This window comes from Rattus norvegicus, chromosome 8, assembly GCF_036323735.1.
Source record: "Rattus norvegicus strain BN/NHsdMcwi chromosome 8, GRCr8, whole genome shotgun sequence".
Taxonomy (NCBI): Eukaryota; Metazoa; Chordata; class Mammalia; order Rodentia; family Muridae; genus Rattus; species Rattus norvegicus.
The window spans coordinates 115,571,544-115,586,705 of NC_086026.1; the positions used below are offsets into that span (position 1 = coordinate 115,571,544).

The 15,162-nt window shown below is 44.2% G+C and overlaps 2 protein-coding genes across 4 annotated transcripts in view; one reads left to right on the forward strand and one right to left on the reverse strand.

Moving 5' to 3' along the window:
* The window catches only part of Rpl29 (ribosomal protein L29), an 893,235-nt gene that overhangs the window by 515,101 nt on the left and 362,972 nt on the right, over window positions 1–15,162 (forward strand). The window lies entirely within an intron of this gene.
* Col6a4 (collagen, type VI, alpha 4) overlaps window positions 1–15,162 on the reverse strand; it is a 116,344-nt gene that overhangs the window by 75,658 nt on the left and 25,524 nt on the right. For both annotated transcript variants that reach the window (XM_039081569.2, NM_001412226.1), the window contains 5 exons: window positions 12,855–13,559; window positions 8,977–9,522; window positions 7,774–8,331; window positions 2,298–2,632; window positions 985–1,063 (listed from right to left, as the gene is read on the reverse strand). In XM_039081569.2, coding sequence (XP_038937497.1) covers window positions 985–1,063; window positions 2,298–2,632; window positions 7,774–8,331; window positions 8,977–9,522; window positions 12,855–13,559 — 2,223 coding nt within the window. The remainder of the gene's footprint in view (window positions 1–984; window positions 1,064–2,297; window positions 2,633–7,773; window positions 8,332–8,976; window positions 9,523–12,854; window positions 13,560–15,162) is intronic.

Below are 15,162 nucleotides of genomic sequence, written 5' to 3' on the forward strand. Positions count from 1 at the left end.
TTTTCTGATCCCCTTCTTGAGGTTGCATGGTAAGATTACAGTTCTAAGTTTTAGATTTTGTTTTAATTTTATATGCATGAGTACTTTGCCTACATATATGTCTGTATACCAAACACATGCCAGGTGCCCTCAGAGGTCAGAAGAGGGATTTCTAGGATCCCCTAGAACTGGAGTTACAGGCAGTCGTGAGCCACCATGTGGGTGCAGGGAGCCACGCCCAGATCCTCTGGGAAAGCAACAGTGCTCTTGACCACTCTTCCCAGACCTAGGACTTCACTTCTTGAGGAAAATTATAAGCTTCAGTGAGTCCGGATTCCTTACCTTGAAAGATGTGTTAAGTTCAAAGTGGTAGTGTTGCTCCAGCAAATAAAATGTGAACAGAAGTGACACATGTCACTCCCAGGAACAACTCTTAGGGACAGTGCACAATTCTGCCATTTCCCCGGACACACTGGTTAAAAAGTACCCAAGAGCCTGAGCAGTGAGCAGGGAGTGCATACTCTGACCACCTCGAGCCATGAGATTTGAGGGCTGTGTGCATTTGGACAGAACTTACCTATTAATGAAATAGACACTAAAAGAGCAGCAGAGTCTGCTCACATAAGACCGGATGGACAGAAGTGTTTAAGAAATCCCACCAGGAATTGCTGTGTTTGTTGAATGTCATGACAAGTATTACTGTGGATATTTTGATCAGTAAACGTCATCATATACACAGTTAGCTTTTTGCTATGAGCAAGCCACTGACAATCCTATACATACCACACTTATGCCTTAAATATACATTCTTGGTAATTGCTAGGAGTGGAAGATGCCTCCACATCCCCAACTCACACAAAGGACACTGGGCCTCATATCAGCCCTCTGGAACCGTGCTCCACCCACTAGGGCAGTTGGTGTCCTGGAGTCTATCCCCACCTGAGGCATAAGGGGTCTCAGCCTAGGTAGGAGGGGCCAGTCCATTCAGGGCATGGACCTACTTACCTCCACTGCGAAGGAGCTCCGAGGTTCTCCTCAGCCTCTCTAGGTCTTCATCAAGTCCGTCTGTAAACACTAAAAGGACCTGCGGGAGCAGAGGTGAGGTAGTGAGAAAGTAAGAGAGTGAAGCAAAGAGAGCAGGAAGAATGGAGGAAACAAAAGAAAGAAGAAAAGAGAATGAAGAAGCATATGCTACAAATTGCACAATTCTTTTTTATTTTTTACTTTGTTTATATGAATATATATTATAAATATATTTTATTGTTATTTATTTTATATTTTAATTTATATATAATTTCATATAAGTTATATATTTATATATAAACATATATAAGTATATATTATACATATATATATGTATATATATTGGTTTTTCAAGACAGGTTTTCTCTGTGTCTGGCCATCCTGGAACTCACTCTATAGACCAGGTTGGCCTGAAACTCAGAGACCTGCCTACCTCTGCCTAAGTGCTGGGATTAAAAGTGTGCACCACCACCATACTTGGCCACAATTCTTATAATACAAGTGATTTTTTTTTACTGTGCCCAGCCTTTTACTCTATTTCTTTCAACGTACCTATTCGTTACTAAGTTACAAATCTATTTTCATTTTAACTTTCCTCACTCCCCTTCACCAGAGGGGAGTGGGTTTTGAAACAGTCTAAACTATTCACCTAAAGCTACTTTACAAAAGTTGTCTCCTCCATCTCTTATCCATTCAAAAACTACCAAAGTGCCATTAACCAGAGGAGAGAAGGCAGGTAGGGGACATCGTGAATGGAGAAAAAAAACTGAGTGTAAGTCTGATTTATACTATTTAGGGGGCAGTGGGAAGACAGAGGAGGCTTCATGGGTGGGCTTGGGCTTGTTCAAGGTAATGATTAGAGAAATAAAAGTTTAGCTCTGAATAGCTGTGAGTGAATATAAGAAACTAGGGAGTCGTACAGCATCTTCTAAATGTCTTAAGAATGAATAGTGCAGGTAGGTCGTGGTGGTGGCCCACCCCTTTAATTCCAGCACTGGTAAGGCAGAGGCAAGTGGAGCTCTGTGAGTTCAAGGTCAGCCTGGGCTACATAAAGAGACCCTGACTCAAACAAACAAGCAAAAGAAGGAATTAAGTCATAGAAGGATTTGGATAATTAACCAGGAGGCAGCTGGAAGACAGGGCTTTACTCTTTGGTCCCTCTTTGTTTAGCACAGAGGCTTAATAAAGACATCCCCAATGAATGGAAGTCACCTCTTGTCAGTACTGTTGGCTTCAGTTACAAAAGCTTTTTATTCCTACCCTGTCCCATAGCCTGGGTCCTAGGCATGTAGTACCTTTACGTTAGCAGAAGACGAGTGGATGGCAGTCTCTCCCAGGGACTTCAGAAAGTCTACATTCAGTCGGTTGTTCGCAGAACCCTGTTGCACCAAGAACTTCTGGACCGTCTCATCGTTGTATTTCTCAAAGCCCGAATCAAAGACAGGCCGACTGCTGGATCCTGGAACCACGTAGCGGAACCTCGGCTCCATCTGGCCAGGAGCCTCGCAGCTGATGTTAGAGAGCAAGGCCAGCTGTTGCAGCAGCCCGGGCAGAAACCTTCCAAGTTCCTGCTGAGCTCGCCCTGAAGAAGTTGAGGTATCAACTCCTACAGACAGATCCATGCTGCAGCCTTTGAAAATGGAAAAGCAAGATCAGTTGCCTACACCTGCAGAAGATGGTACCGGGGAAAGAATGCCCTACAGATAACTCCCAGAAGTCCAAACTTCAATAATGGTGGGTTAAGTTTGGGGAGTTATTTGTTACATAGTAGAAGCTAACTGATACAAAGTACACAGTACCATGCCTTTGTCCTTAGAGATCCTACTTCCTCTGCCTCAAGCCTCTTTCCCATGCAGCTGATTGACATATCCAAATCCTCACCCTCCTCCCAAGTGTTCCATTTTTAGCTGCACCTCCTCCTATCAAGCACTTAACATCCTGTGCATCTATTGAGGCTTTACTTAGTCTCCTCTTCTACTAAACAGGGGTTCCTTGAGAGTGGGAACCATGGCATCTACTCTCCCATGACCTAATCCATCACTGATGTCTGACAGGTATGGGGGCCTATAAATAAGTCTTGAGCCACCTTCGGCCCTGGGAATTTTCTTCCTCGTCTACCTGCCCATACATCAGCCATGTTTGGGTGTGGGGGACACTAATAGAAAAGGTCAGAACTGAATGGTATCCTCTGTTTTCTGTTTCTTCTGCCTGAAAAACTGTAAGGCCCTCTGGAGAAACTAAATCTAGAATCCGAAGTCCCACTGGTATTTCAGGCTATAATTAGTGTATAATAAGCCCATTTATGAAATTCCACCGAGAAGGCAAAATTGATGCTCACAGATAGCATCTAGTGTAGAATGTAGATGGATGAGTAACTCAGCAACCACAAAAGAGCTAGTACTATTAATTATTAATTACTCCAATGGGGCAGTACATAGTTAAAACTACTTCAGACAAGCTAGATTATAGGGTCATTTCTTCCTCAAATCTTCATACATGAGGCTAGCAGGATGGCGAAGCAGGTAAAGATGCTTGCTGTCAATCAAGCCAGAGGACCTGAGTTTCAGGCCCTCATGATGGAAGGAGAACAAACTGCTGTGAGTTATCCTCTGACTATACACACACACAAACACACACACACACACACACACTTACACACCCATACACCACACATACACACACACCACACATACACACACACCACACATACACACACCATACACAACATACACACACACTCGCATACATACAACATATACTCACACTCACCACACCACACACACACACAACCATACACACACATACACATACACTCACATACATACAACATACACACTCACACTCACCACACCACACACACACACTCACACATACAACCATACACACACATACACACACCACACACACACAACATACACACACACACGCACACTCACAAATACAACACATATGTACACACACATTCACACATATTCACACACATACTCACAATTCATACACACACCACATACACCACACACACTCACACACTCACACATACATACGCAACATACACATACACACACCACACACAACATACACACACACATACAACATACACACACACCACACCACACCACACACACTCACATACACACATACAACATACATACACAGTCACACACATACTCACAACACACATATACACACCACACACACACTCACACATACACACACATACACACAGACACATACATACAACATACACACTCACACTCACCACACCCCATACACACATTCATACACACACTCACACACACACATACTCATACACTCACACACATTCACACACATACAACACACATACACCACACACACATTCACACATACACACACTCACACACACACACACTCATACACTCACATACATACTCACAACATATGTACACCACATACATTCACACATACATGCACACTCACACACACACACACACACACACACTCACTCACACACTCACACTAAATGTTATTATTTAATCTTCATTCATTGGAATACCTGACTCAATTAGAAAAATTAAAACTACAGATTAGGGGATTTAATTTGGGGAGGAATAAGTATATAGTTGGCCCTTCACCTATAAAATATTTCCCCAGAATCTGAGATCCAGGGCTGGGTGTGAGAGCATCCTCCAGTAGCCTTGGTCTGACGCTAACACAGTGAAGAGTGTCCTTCAAGTTCACAAAATGGCAGTTTCACAGATATAAATGCCATTTCTATGTTAGACCCAATTTTACACAAGAGAGCTTTTCCTTTGTCAGTATGGTTATTATTGTGTTTCTGATTTACATCCCCCTAGAACTTTCTCAGCCGGCTTCATTCCATAATTAACAAAGGCCGTTTTCTTTCTTGTTAATGGAGAGGGTTGGATCTTGGCAGGCAATCTCCATGGTCTTTTTCAGCTTTGTGACTCTAGATTTCTGTAATTAATTAGTTCCTGGCTGTTATTAAAGGGCCTGGTCCAATCTCATCAAAAAGTTAGAAGAAAACCTGGAAGGAGAAAGAATTCCAATCCAACTGAAAAAAAAAAACACGGAAAGAAAAGGTGGGTGTTGTTCACCTGCAAAGAAAGAAAATACAGGACTTCCATACCTGAAGAATCTGAAATACAGTGTATGAGGCATCCCAGTATCCTTGCTTTTGTGTTCTGCTTTGCACTTTTGGGGTCTGTGTGGTTTGGTTTGGCCTGGTTTGTTCTGTTTGAGGCAAGCGTGCTCTACCCCCGAAATGCCCCTTAGCCTCCATCTTCGCAGTAACTGCCCCCATGTTTCTTGTAAATGACTTCCAAGTTCACTGGGCTACTGCAGTGATCATCTCGAAGCAGCATAAGCAAAAACACTAGTTTACTACTTCACAAAAAAAAAAAAAAAAAAAACAGATTCTTCAAGCTTTAATAGGATACATGGAGGGTTAGCTCCACCCACAGTTGCCAGGCAACAGCAAGATAGGCCTGGCTTACTATAAGGGAGCTGTCTGCCCCCTCCTCTCTCTCTTACTGTCCTAACCACTCTGACTCTCTTCTCTTCCTGACTCCTTTCTCCCTCTCTCTCCTCCTCTCTCTCTTACTGTCCTAACCTCTCTGACTCTCTTCTCTTCCTGACTCCTTTCTCCCTCTCTCTCCTCCTCTCTCTCTTACTGTCCTAACCTCTCTGACTCTCTTCTCTTCCTGACTCCTTTCTCCCTCTCTCTCCTCCTCTCTCTCCTACTGTCCTAACCTCTCTGACTCTCTTCTCTTCCTGACTCCTTTCTCCCTCTCTCTCCTCCTCTCTCTCCTTCTGTCCTAACCTCTCTGACTCTCTTCTCTTCCTGACTCCTTTCTCCCTCTCTCCCCTCTCCCGCTAAATTGAACTAAATGGGTCTCACACATGCATGCACACTTGCACACACATATACACATGCATACACACATGCTCACCCACACACATGTGCATTCAGGGATATTCGTTGGGAAGGAGAGTGGGTTCATCAGGAGTGGAGGGAGTGCAAGGGATGGTGGCATAAAAATGGGATGGTGGCATAAAAATGATTGATATGCATTAGATACATGGATAAAATCTTCAAAGAGTAATTAGTCAATTAATGTTTAAAATGAAGACCCCTATCCTGACTTCACAGTCTTCATTTTAACACTGTCCCAGATGATTCCAACATGTTTAAGTTTTTAAGACTTTGTCATGCTATATTATACTGCATCAAAAGGTACAACAGTGGCCCAGCAAGGTGGTACACACACCTTCAATCCCAGCACTCAAGAGGCAGAGGCAGGTGGATCTCTGGAGATCAAGGCCACCCTGGTCTACATAGCAAGTTCAGGGCCAGCCAGGGATGCATAAAGAAGCCCTGTCTCAAAAGATTAATAAAATAAAAGGCACCACACAGACTGTAGAACCATCTGCCTTGAGGATGAAGGTCACAGGTAGAGCATGTGCTTAGCATTCCCAAAGCATGGGGCATGGGGAAGGTAATCTGTGGACCTGGGTTCAATTCCCACCTCTCACAGTAGTCTGTAACTCCAGTCCTAGTGGGAATCCAATGCCCTCTTCTGACCTCCACAAGCACTGCATACTTGTGGTCCACAGACATACATGCAAGCAAAACATACTCCCAAAATAAAAATAAACATTTGAAAAAATGAAAAGTTAGCTATTCTGGGGATTTGAGATGGAATATAATGGCAGAACAGTTTGCCTGGAATGCTGAAGCCCCTGGATTGAGTCCTCAAAGCTGCAGTGTAGGAGATATGAGTGTGAGTGTGTGCATGTGTGTGTGTGTGTGTTTGTATGTGCATGCGATGTGTGTGCATGTGTCTATGTGTGTCTGTGTGTGCTTGTGTATGTGTATCTGTGTGTGTGCATGTGTCTATGTGTGTCTGTGTGTGCTTGTGTGTGTGTATCTGTGTGTGTGCATGTGTCTATGTGTGTATGTTAGTGTATGTGTGTGCGTGTCTGTGTATGTATCTGTGTGTGTCTGTGTGTGCATGTGTCTGTGTATATGTGTATCTTTTTGTCTCTCTGTGTGTATTTGTATGTGTCTGTGTGTCTCTGTATGTGTATTTGTGTACGTGTGTCTGTGAGTGTATCTGTGTGTGTATCCATGTCTGTGTGTGTCCATGTGTATGTGTCTGTGTGTATATCTGCACATACGCGTATTAGCTGCTGTGATGACGGAAGTGTTTGCAATGGCCTCATTTACTGTAGAGTCATCCATGGAGGTTGTTTTTCTATCTCTGTCACCTCCTGAAAGTCAAGTCTTAGGGAAAGAAGAGAAGAACAGGTCCAGGCTGTCAAGATGAGGTCAGACTGTCTTTGAACCTTGCCATCTCGGCAGGAGTTTTATTTAAAAAAAAAAAAAAAAAAAGACAGTGTGCTCTGCTCCATGAGAGCCTGTCTCAGTGAGGTGGCTCTCTGCTTGTTCCCTGTCAATAGTCACAAACCTTCAGGAAGCTGTGTGCACACATTCCTATCTGGATTTGTCCATGCAACAAGGGGAGAGTGGTAAGAAATTGCAGTGACAGTTCTAAGAATGTTCAGGTCCCAGGTGACCGTGGCAGGGACAGCACGGGAATAATTAAGAGTTCCCAGGGAAACCTGAGCCAAGAGCTCCAAGCTGACAGATACCTTCCCATCCACCTCCTGCCTAGCTAGAAGGATCAGAGTTCTACATTATTAAGAGAGCAAACAAGGTCCCTGACATCTCAGATAGCTTACAGGCCGAATAACTTCTCTGTCACTCACCTTGGGAAGTACAGACCTCATAAAGAATTTCCTTTTCCAGGTTCTGCAGGGACTCAAAATTTTCTTCGTGGTATACTTTGTCCTGGTCATTAGTAATCGCCAAGAGCTGGGCTCTTTGAATTTTTCCCACCCCAATAGCAAAAATAATTATGTTTCTGTCCCTGAGGGCTTTGGCTGGGGAAACTATATCATCATGGGAGTCCCCGTCGGTGATCACAATCAAATACTGATGAACTCCGGGTCTCCCTCCTTGTGAAATGTCAAAAAAGGGCAGAGTGAAATTCAAGGCTTTCCCAGTCTCGGTACCACTATTTATCTGTGTAACATTCGAGATGGCTCTACACATCTCGTCCTTTGAGGAGTAATTGTTCTTAAGCGTGAATTCTTCCCGGGGAGTGGAGCTGAACTGCAGAAGGCCAATCTGAATTTTATCAGCCCCGATATTAGACTGATTCACCATCCTCTTCACGAAGTCCTTTATCTTTTCAAAGTCTTCAGAAGAGATGGATTCTGAGCCATCAATCAAGAAGATGATGTCAGCTTTCTGGCTCCTACAATCTGGGGGTAGGAGCAACACAAGAGAACATTTGATCAAACCTGGAGCCAGCGGATTACAAGTCCCCAGCGACCACCAACGGTAGTATATACACAGCACAAAAAGAATCTTAAAGGGAATGAGAAATAGTTGATAAGCTTTCTGCAAGTCAGCACAAACTAGTCTCAAAATAAGACACAGCTGTGGGATAGAGAATAAAATTTGACCAGCTTGGTTTAGGCAGGTCACTGTCACTCTGTGCTCAAAAGTCACTCACCAGCCAGTGAATTACATAAGAGAATAAAGACCATTCAAGTAATTAAAGATGCACTAAATAGATTTTTTTTAAAAAAATCATACTCTATCAGCGGTAGAGGTCATGGCAAGGTACCCATGCTCCCGTAAGTAACCTCTCACCCGTGTTCACATAGCAACTTTCATGAAATTCCCTGGGTTGCAAACAGGGGGAGAGTGGAAAAAAAGAAAAGGGGGTAGAAAAAACACAAAAATAGAAGGAGCAGTTAGAAAGAAAAGAGGGATCAGCAAAAAGAAGAAGGGGTAACAAGAGAGACTGATGGGGTGAGTATGGTCAAAATATATACATACACAGAATATAGTGAAACCCAATTACATGCATAATTAATATACAATCACGTCTTAATTCTTACTCTCGAAGGAGCAGATATCCCGAACGACTTCCTGGTGGATGCTTTTCAAGAAGTGAAAATCATCTGTGAAAAATACCCTGTTGTTCGCTATTTCCTCAAGCTCGGTGGTATTAGCATCTCTTACTCCAATGGCATAGATATTGATTCCAGTGTCCCTCAGTCCCTGCGCAGCATCAGCCACTGGGTCTGAAGACTGACCATCAGTGATGACGATGAGGTATTGGGCAACATTGGTTCTGGCAGTGTTTCTGAAGACCAGGGCCATTTTGCTTAAGGCCTCACCGGTGGTGGTACCACCTCCTCCCTGCTGGATGTTGCCAATGGCTGTCCCCAGCTTCTCCATGCTGGTGTACTGGGTGAGTAAAAACTGGCTTATAATTTTGTCTGAGTACTGAACGACTCCAAATCGTACCCCGTCGGGTCCAATGTGAAACATTTTGATCACGTCCTTCATGAACTCCTTCATCTCGGTGAAGTCCTTTGGACTGATGCTGCCAGACCCATCAATAAGGAAGTAAATATCTGCCTTCTCCACATGCGTGCAAACTGGCCAATGAGAAGAAGCCACAACCCATTAAAACAGAATGTCAGGAGGGGGGCATGTAGCCAACGCCACTGATCCTGACTACACTCTATTCCCTCAGCACCCATAAACCCCTGAGCCTGGAGCATCATACGCCTTGTCCTGGGCAGAACACAATGCCAGAGGGAGACCAGTCACGGCCACTAGCTAAAAGTGGGCAGAGTTGGTTAAATGCTCCAACTCTTAGCACGGTTTGGTGGTATGTCCTTTTAATCCCAGCACTCAGGAGGCAGAGGTATGTAGTTCAAGGTTAGCCTGGTATACATAGTAAGTTCAGGACCAGCCAGAACTATACACTGAGACCCTCTCTCAAAAAACAAACATATATGCATATCTAAATATATACATACATAGATAGATGATACATATATAAATATATACATAGATAGATAGATACATAGATACATACCCCAGCTCCCTCACTCTTGGGTAGGACAACTCTTAAGTGAGTTCCCCATATCTTCCCTGAAGCTCCAGCAGAACCAAGCCTGAATTTTCCTGCAGCCAAACCTTAGGTTACTTCTCATTCCCAACTCAGTCTATTCTCTTATACTCCCAAGTGTCTAATCCCCTCCAATGTGAGAACCAGGATCCAGGAAGGGATGAAGGTGGCAGAGTCAGAAACCCAGGAAACACTCCAGCATCAAGGTACATATCTACTGCACTGTACAGCAGCAAGAGTTTTTATACAGCCTTTGGAGCAATGGAGTATCAACAGTAACTCCAGAGTAGCCAGCTATCCCACTGTCATTATGGGAAGGTCAGCTGCCAGCACCTGAAGGGACTTCTGTAAAGAAGAATGAAGCAGCCACCTCCCTGCTCCAGGTCTATTCTGAGGTTTCACTAGTTTGCTAGGATCCTCTATTTTGTGTCACAAAGTATCCCAGCAGACATGGGCACTCAGACTATTGGGGCTGTATTGAAGTCTTCGATACCATCCTCCTGGCCCTACCCAGGGACCACAGCACCCGCACCCTCCCAGCATCTGCTGAGGTCTGCCATGCAGACAAGCCATGATGTCCCAATGCTCCTCACCTCTAAGCCACCTCTTCAGACCTCAGGTTAAAACCTTTGGAATATATTAACTTGATGGACCACTAGGCTCTGGTAACCAAAAGCCTAAGTATGTCATCGGGTAGCATCTGCAACCCAAGGCAGAGATTTCCCCACATTGCTTCATCCCACCTACCTAAGGTTTCCACCATCGTATCTGGAAAAAGTGCTGTGACTTAGGACTCGCTTTGCTCTTCAGATTCTTACAATGTTGGAACACGGAGCTTGGGATGGCTTAAATCTGTGTTCCTGTGTGAGGTGGTTGGTTAGAGTAAGACCGGCCCCCATAGGCTCATATGTTTGAATGCCTGGTTGCCAGCTGAAGGACTATTGGAAAGGATTAGGAGGTGTGGTCTTACTGGAGTAGGCGTGGCACTGGGGTGAGCTTTAAGGTTCCAAAAAGCACACCCAATGTGTTCATCTGTCTGTCTGCCTATCTGTGTGTCTCTGTCTCTGTCTCTCTGTCTCTCTCTGTCAGTCTCTGTCTCTCTATCTCTCTCTGCCTCTCTCTCTGTCTCTCTGTCTCTCTCTGTCTTTGTCTCTCTGTCTCTGCCTCTCTGTCTCTCCTCTCTCTCTCTCTCTCTCTCTCTCTCTCTCTCTCTCTCTCTCTCTCTCTCTCTCTGCCAGCTGCATGTTGATCAGGATGGGAAAGCTCTCAATTATTGTTCCAGCACCATGCATGGCTGTGTGTGACCATGCTCCCTGCCATGATGATCATGGGCTAAATCTTTGAAACTATAAGCCAGACCCCACACCAAACGCTTTTTTTAGTTTTATAAGAGTTGCCTTAGTCATGGTGCCTCCTCACAGCAATAGAACAATAACTAAGACATGGTGTCGTTCTTACTCATATTTGGCTCCAGAACAGAGTATCTCACCGCTAAAGTGAAAGTTGTATTTTTGTGTTGGCATGTGGTCTACAGGAGGAAGTCCGCCCCATGGGAGGTGACAGGCAGATCACTGTCTAGACACTGAGGGAAGGACCACTGTGCAGGAAGGAATATCTGCATGAAGTTCACACAGTAGCAGACAAACATGATAAGCCAGGCTCTTCCTCAGGTTCTAAGGAGCCCAGGGCCCTGGACACCTAGAGTCATACACTCTTGCTAATCTTGTCAAACTGAGATAGCTCTCAGGAAAAGGACAAGGGAGGACATTCCTCAGGCTTCTCCTGAGCACCAAGTGTTTAAAAGGCTCACACACATGTGCAAGCATGTGTGTGCACGTATGTGTGCATGCATGTGTGCCTGTGTGTTTGTGTGATATGTCTACATTAATCCATAACTGGTAGGTATTCTGATCAATATGATTATCCAGGAAGAATTCTGGTAAAATCACTGAAGCCTCTATTAATGTCTAAGATTCCTCCAAACTCTAGACTTTGGGATGATTTTTCTGACTCCAGACACCTTCTTAGCCTACTGCACAGCCTGGGACAGAAGTCAGCTCTCAGATTCCTCTAACCATTTACCAATTAGCTCTTTTCCTCCTCTTCTGCCTAATAGGAGATAAGCAGGGAATGAACCAGGAAATGAAAGCCTTCTTTAACAAATTTCTCATTACTAGAACAGAAAGGGGGACCAAAACACACAGATCAGTGGGAAAAGATGGAGACCCGTTTGCATAATTCATATTTCTAAACCCCGGGACAAGAAATCAAGAAAATGTAAAACTCATTTAGTACTTTTTAAAAATAGAACTGTAGTGATCCCCCCGCACCAAGATATAATCACACAGGCTTGAATTTTAAGTCAATTATCTGCCTTTCAGTGATTTGAATTTAGATCTATTCCTCTAAGTGGAGTCTAAGAAATGCCAGTAGGGCAGAGAAAAAGAGAGAAGCGACACAAAGGCCCTCATAACAGCCAAAGGGATCTAAATTTTACACATTTAAGCCAGGTGTGGTGATGGGAGGACTCCAGTCCCAGCACTTGAGAGGTAGAGGCAGGGGGATTTTATCAGGTGGTAGTAAATTGGAGGCAGGCCAGTCTGTTTTATGAGAGATCCTCTCAAAAAAAAAAAACAAAAAAAAAAAAAAAAACAAAAACAAACAAAAAAAAAAAAAGCTCTTTACTAGAAACTTAACTTCCTCTGTAGTGTTTACAATCAGGACAAAATTAAGATTTTCAAAGTCGAGGTTTCTGATGTTTTTTTTTTTAACGAGTTGGCCCCGATTCTTTCCACGGCAGGGAAGAGGCAGGAAGGAGATACACACACCCCAAACGCAGACAATCCCGCATACCTTTTTGCATGCTCTGTGGAGTACAACCCGTCAGAGGAGGCATTTTGCCCCCAGGAGGCATTTCGGCCCCAGGAGGCATTTCGGCCCCAGGAGGCATGCTGCCCACAGGAGGCATTTTGCCCAAAGTCTCAGGACAGAGCTTCTTATTAAGTATTTTTCTCACAACATCGAGCTGCAGAAAGGACTCTAGGTGAATGGTGTGCTTCCCAGGAGGGTATGTGGCAATCTTCTCCAGGTCCTTACTCTCAGAGGCAGACTGGATGCCCACTGCATAGATGGTGACCCCGGTCCTGCGGAGGTGGGAAGCCGGTGTAGACACATTGTCTAGAGATGGACTTTCCATAATGATCACAGCTATCTGCTGTACACCCCAAATGGACCGGCTGCCCTTCTCCGGAAGAAAAACTTCTTTCCTCAGGAAATCCAAAGCAGCCCCTGCCTTCGTCCTTCCTCGTCTTGCTCTGAAGGTTAACTGGTCCAAACTGGTTAAGACCTGGGCAGCATTTTGAAATGTATTCAGAGAAAACTTCAGCTGTGGTTTCTCACTGTAAAAGACCAAGCTGACCCTCACGATATCAGGGTGGATGTTGAGAGAGTGGACAGTGGTCTTCAATAACTTGATGACTTGCTGAAAATTGGGTTGCCCGGCACTGGTAAATTCCTCAACGAGGAACACGAGGTCAGTTGGAATGGGAGCCAGACATTCTGAAAACCGAAAGACACAGAGGGTCTCAGCCTGAGAGTAGAGGAATAAGGAAACACTCGTATATAAAGCTTGGACGTCTGTCATAATAATGTGTCTAAGGTTTTAAGTTACAGTATACTAACTTCTAATTGTGTGCTTTAGAATTTAGAGAAAGTCTTTTTTTTACATTGTAATCAAAATGCATCAAGAGGTACATGTATATCCCAAAAAATCTCACCAAAAAAAAAAGAAAGAAAGAAAGAAAGAAAGAAAGGAAGGAAGGAAGGAAGGAAGGAAGGAAGGAAGGAAGGGAAAACCACTCAAGACCACCTTCCATTTTGTCTAACAACCTTAGAAGCTCGGGATATTGGCTGGCTTTTTCCTTCATTTTTCTACCTTCAAGAAGACTATGAGTCAAAATCCTCTCTATGAGGGCTGGAGAGATGGCTCAGTGGTTAAGAGCACTGACTGCTCTTCCAGAGGTCCTGAGTTCAATTCCCAGCAACCACATGGTGGCTCACAACCATCTGTTATGGGATCTGATGCCCTCTTCTGGTGTGCCTGAAGATAGCTATAGTGTATTCATATGCAATTAAATAAATAAATCTTAAAAAAATCCTCTCTATGGGTCTGAAACACACTTTGTTTAATCACTTTTGCCCCCTTCATGAAGGTCTGCAAATTGTGCAAAAATCTTTCCCTGAACATCAGGTTAACTAGACAGACAGTGAGACATACCTATACTATAATCCCAGCCCTTGGAAGGCCAAGGCAGAGAATAACAAGTTCAAGGTCATCTTGGTCTATCTAGTGAGACTTCGTTGAGAGAGAGAGAGAGAGAGAGAGAGAGAGAGAGAGAGAGAGAGAGATTGACTAATTGACTGAGAGGCTGAAGACGTGGCTCAGTGCTTAAGAGTATTTCCTGCTCTTGAACTGAGCTCCGCTCAGTTCCAGGCATCTCCATGACAGCTCACAGCCACCTGGAACTCTAGGGACTCCTTCATGTATGTGGTACGCACAAACTCACACAGGTACATACACATATGAATAAAAATAATAAACAAGAGGGAGGAGGGATGGCCCAGCAGTTGAAAGAATTCGCTACTCTTCCAAAGAATCTAAGTCCCAGAGCCCATGGGTGGCCCTCAGCTTTTTGCAACTCCATCCAATCCAACGCCCTCTGTTGGCCTCCACAAGCTCCAGGCACACACATGGTACACAGACACATATGCAGGCAAAACACCCATTCACGTAAACTAAAATGAAAGGTTGATGGTCTGTCTAAAAAACATATTGCTAGCATGGGTTATTATTCAGAAATATCCGCTCCGTGTTCCTCATGCCCGTGGAAAAAATATACTTTCTTCCTCCACAGATGATGACGGTCACGTGACTTGCTCTCACTAATAGCCCGTAGGTGCTGGAGAGATATGAAAAGCACTTATACAGTTGGATTTTTCTCTGTGTCTCTGCAATTGCCACAGGAAGAATTTGCTCAGAGTAGCTGGATCACGTCAGAAGCAGAACCAACCCCAGCTGAGCCTCAGACCTGCTAATAGGCCCAGGTAAGACCAACAGATAGCACCACTGGACTTTACAGCTAACCGAGACATGTGAGGAGAA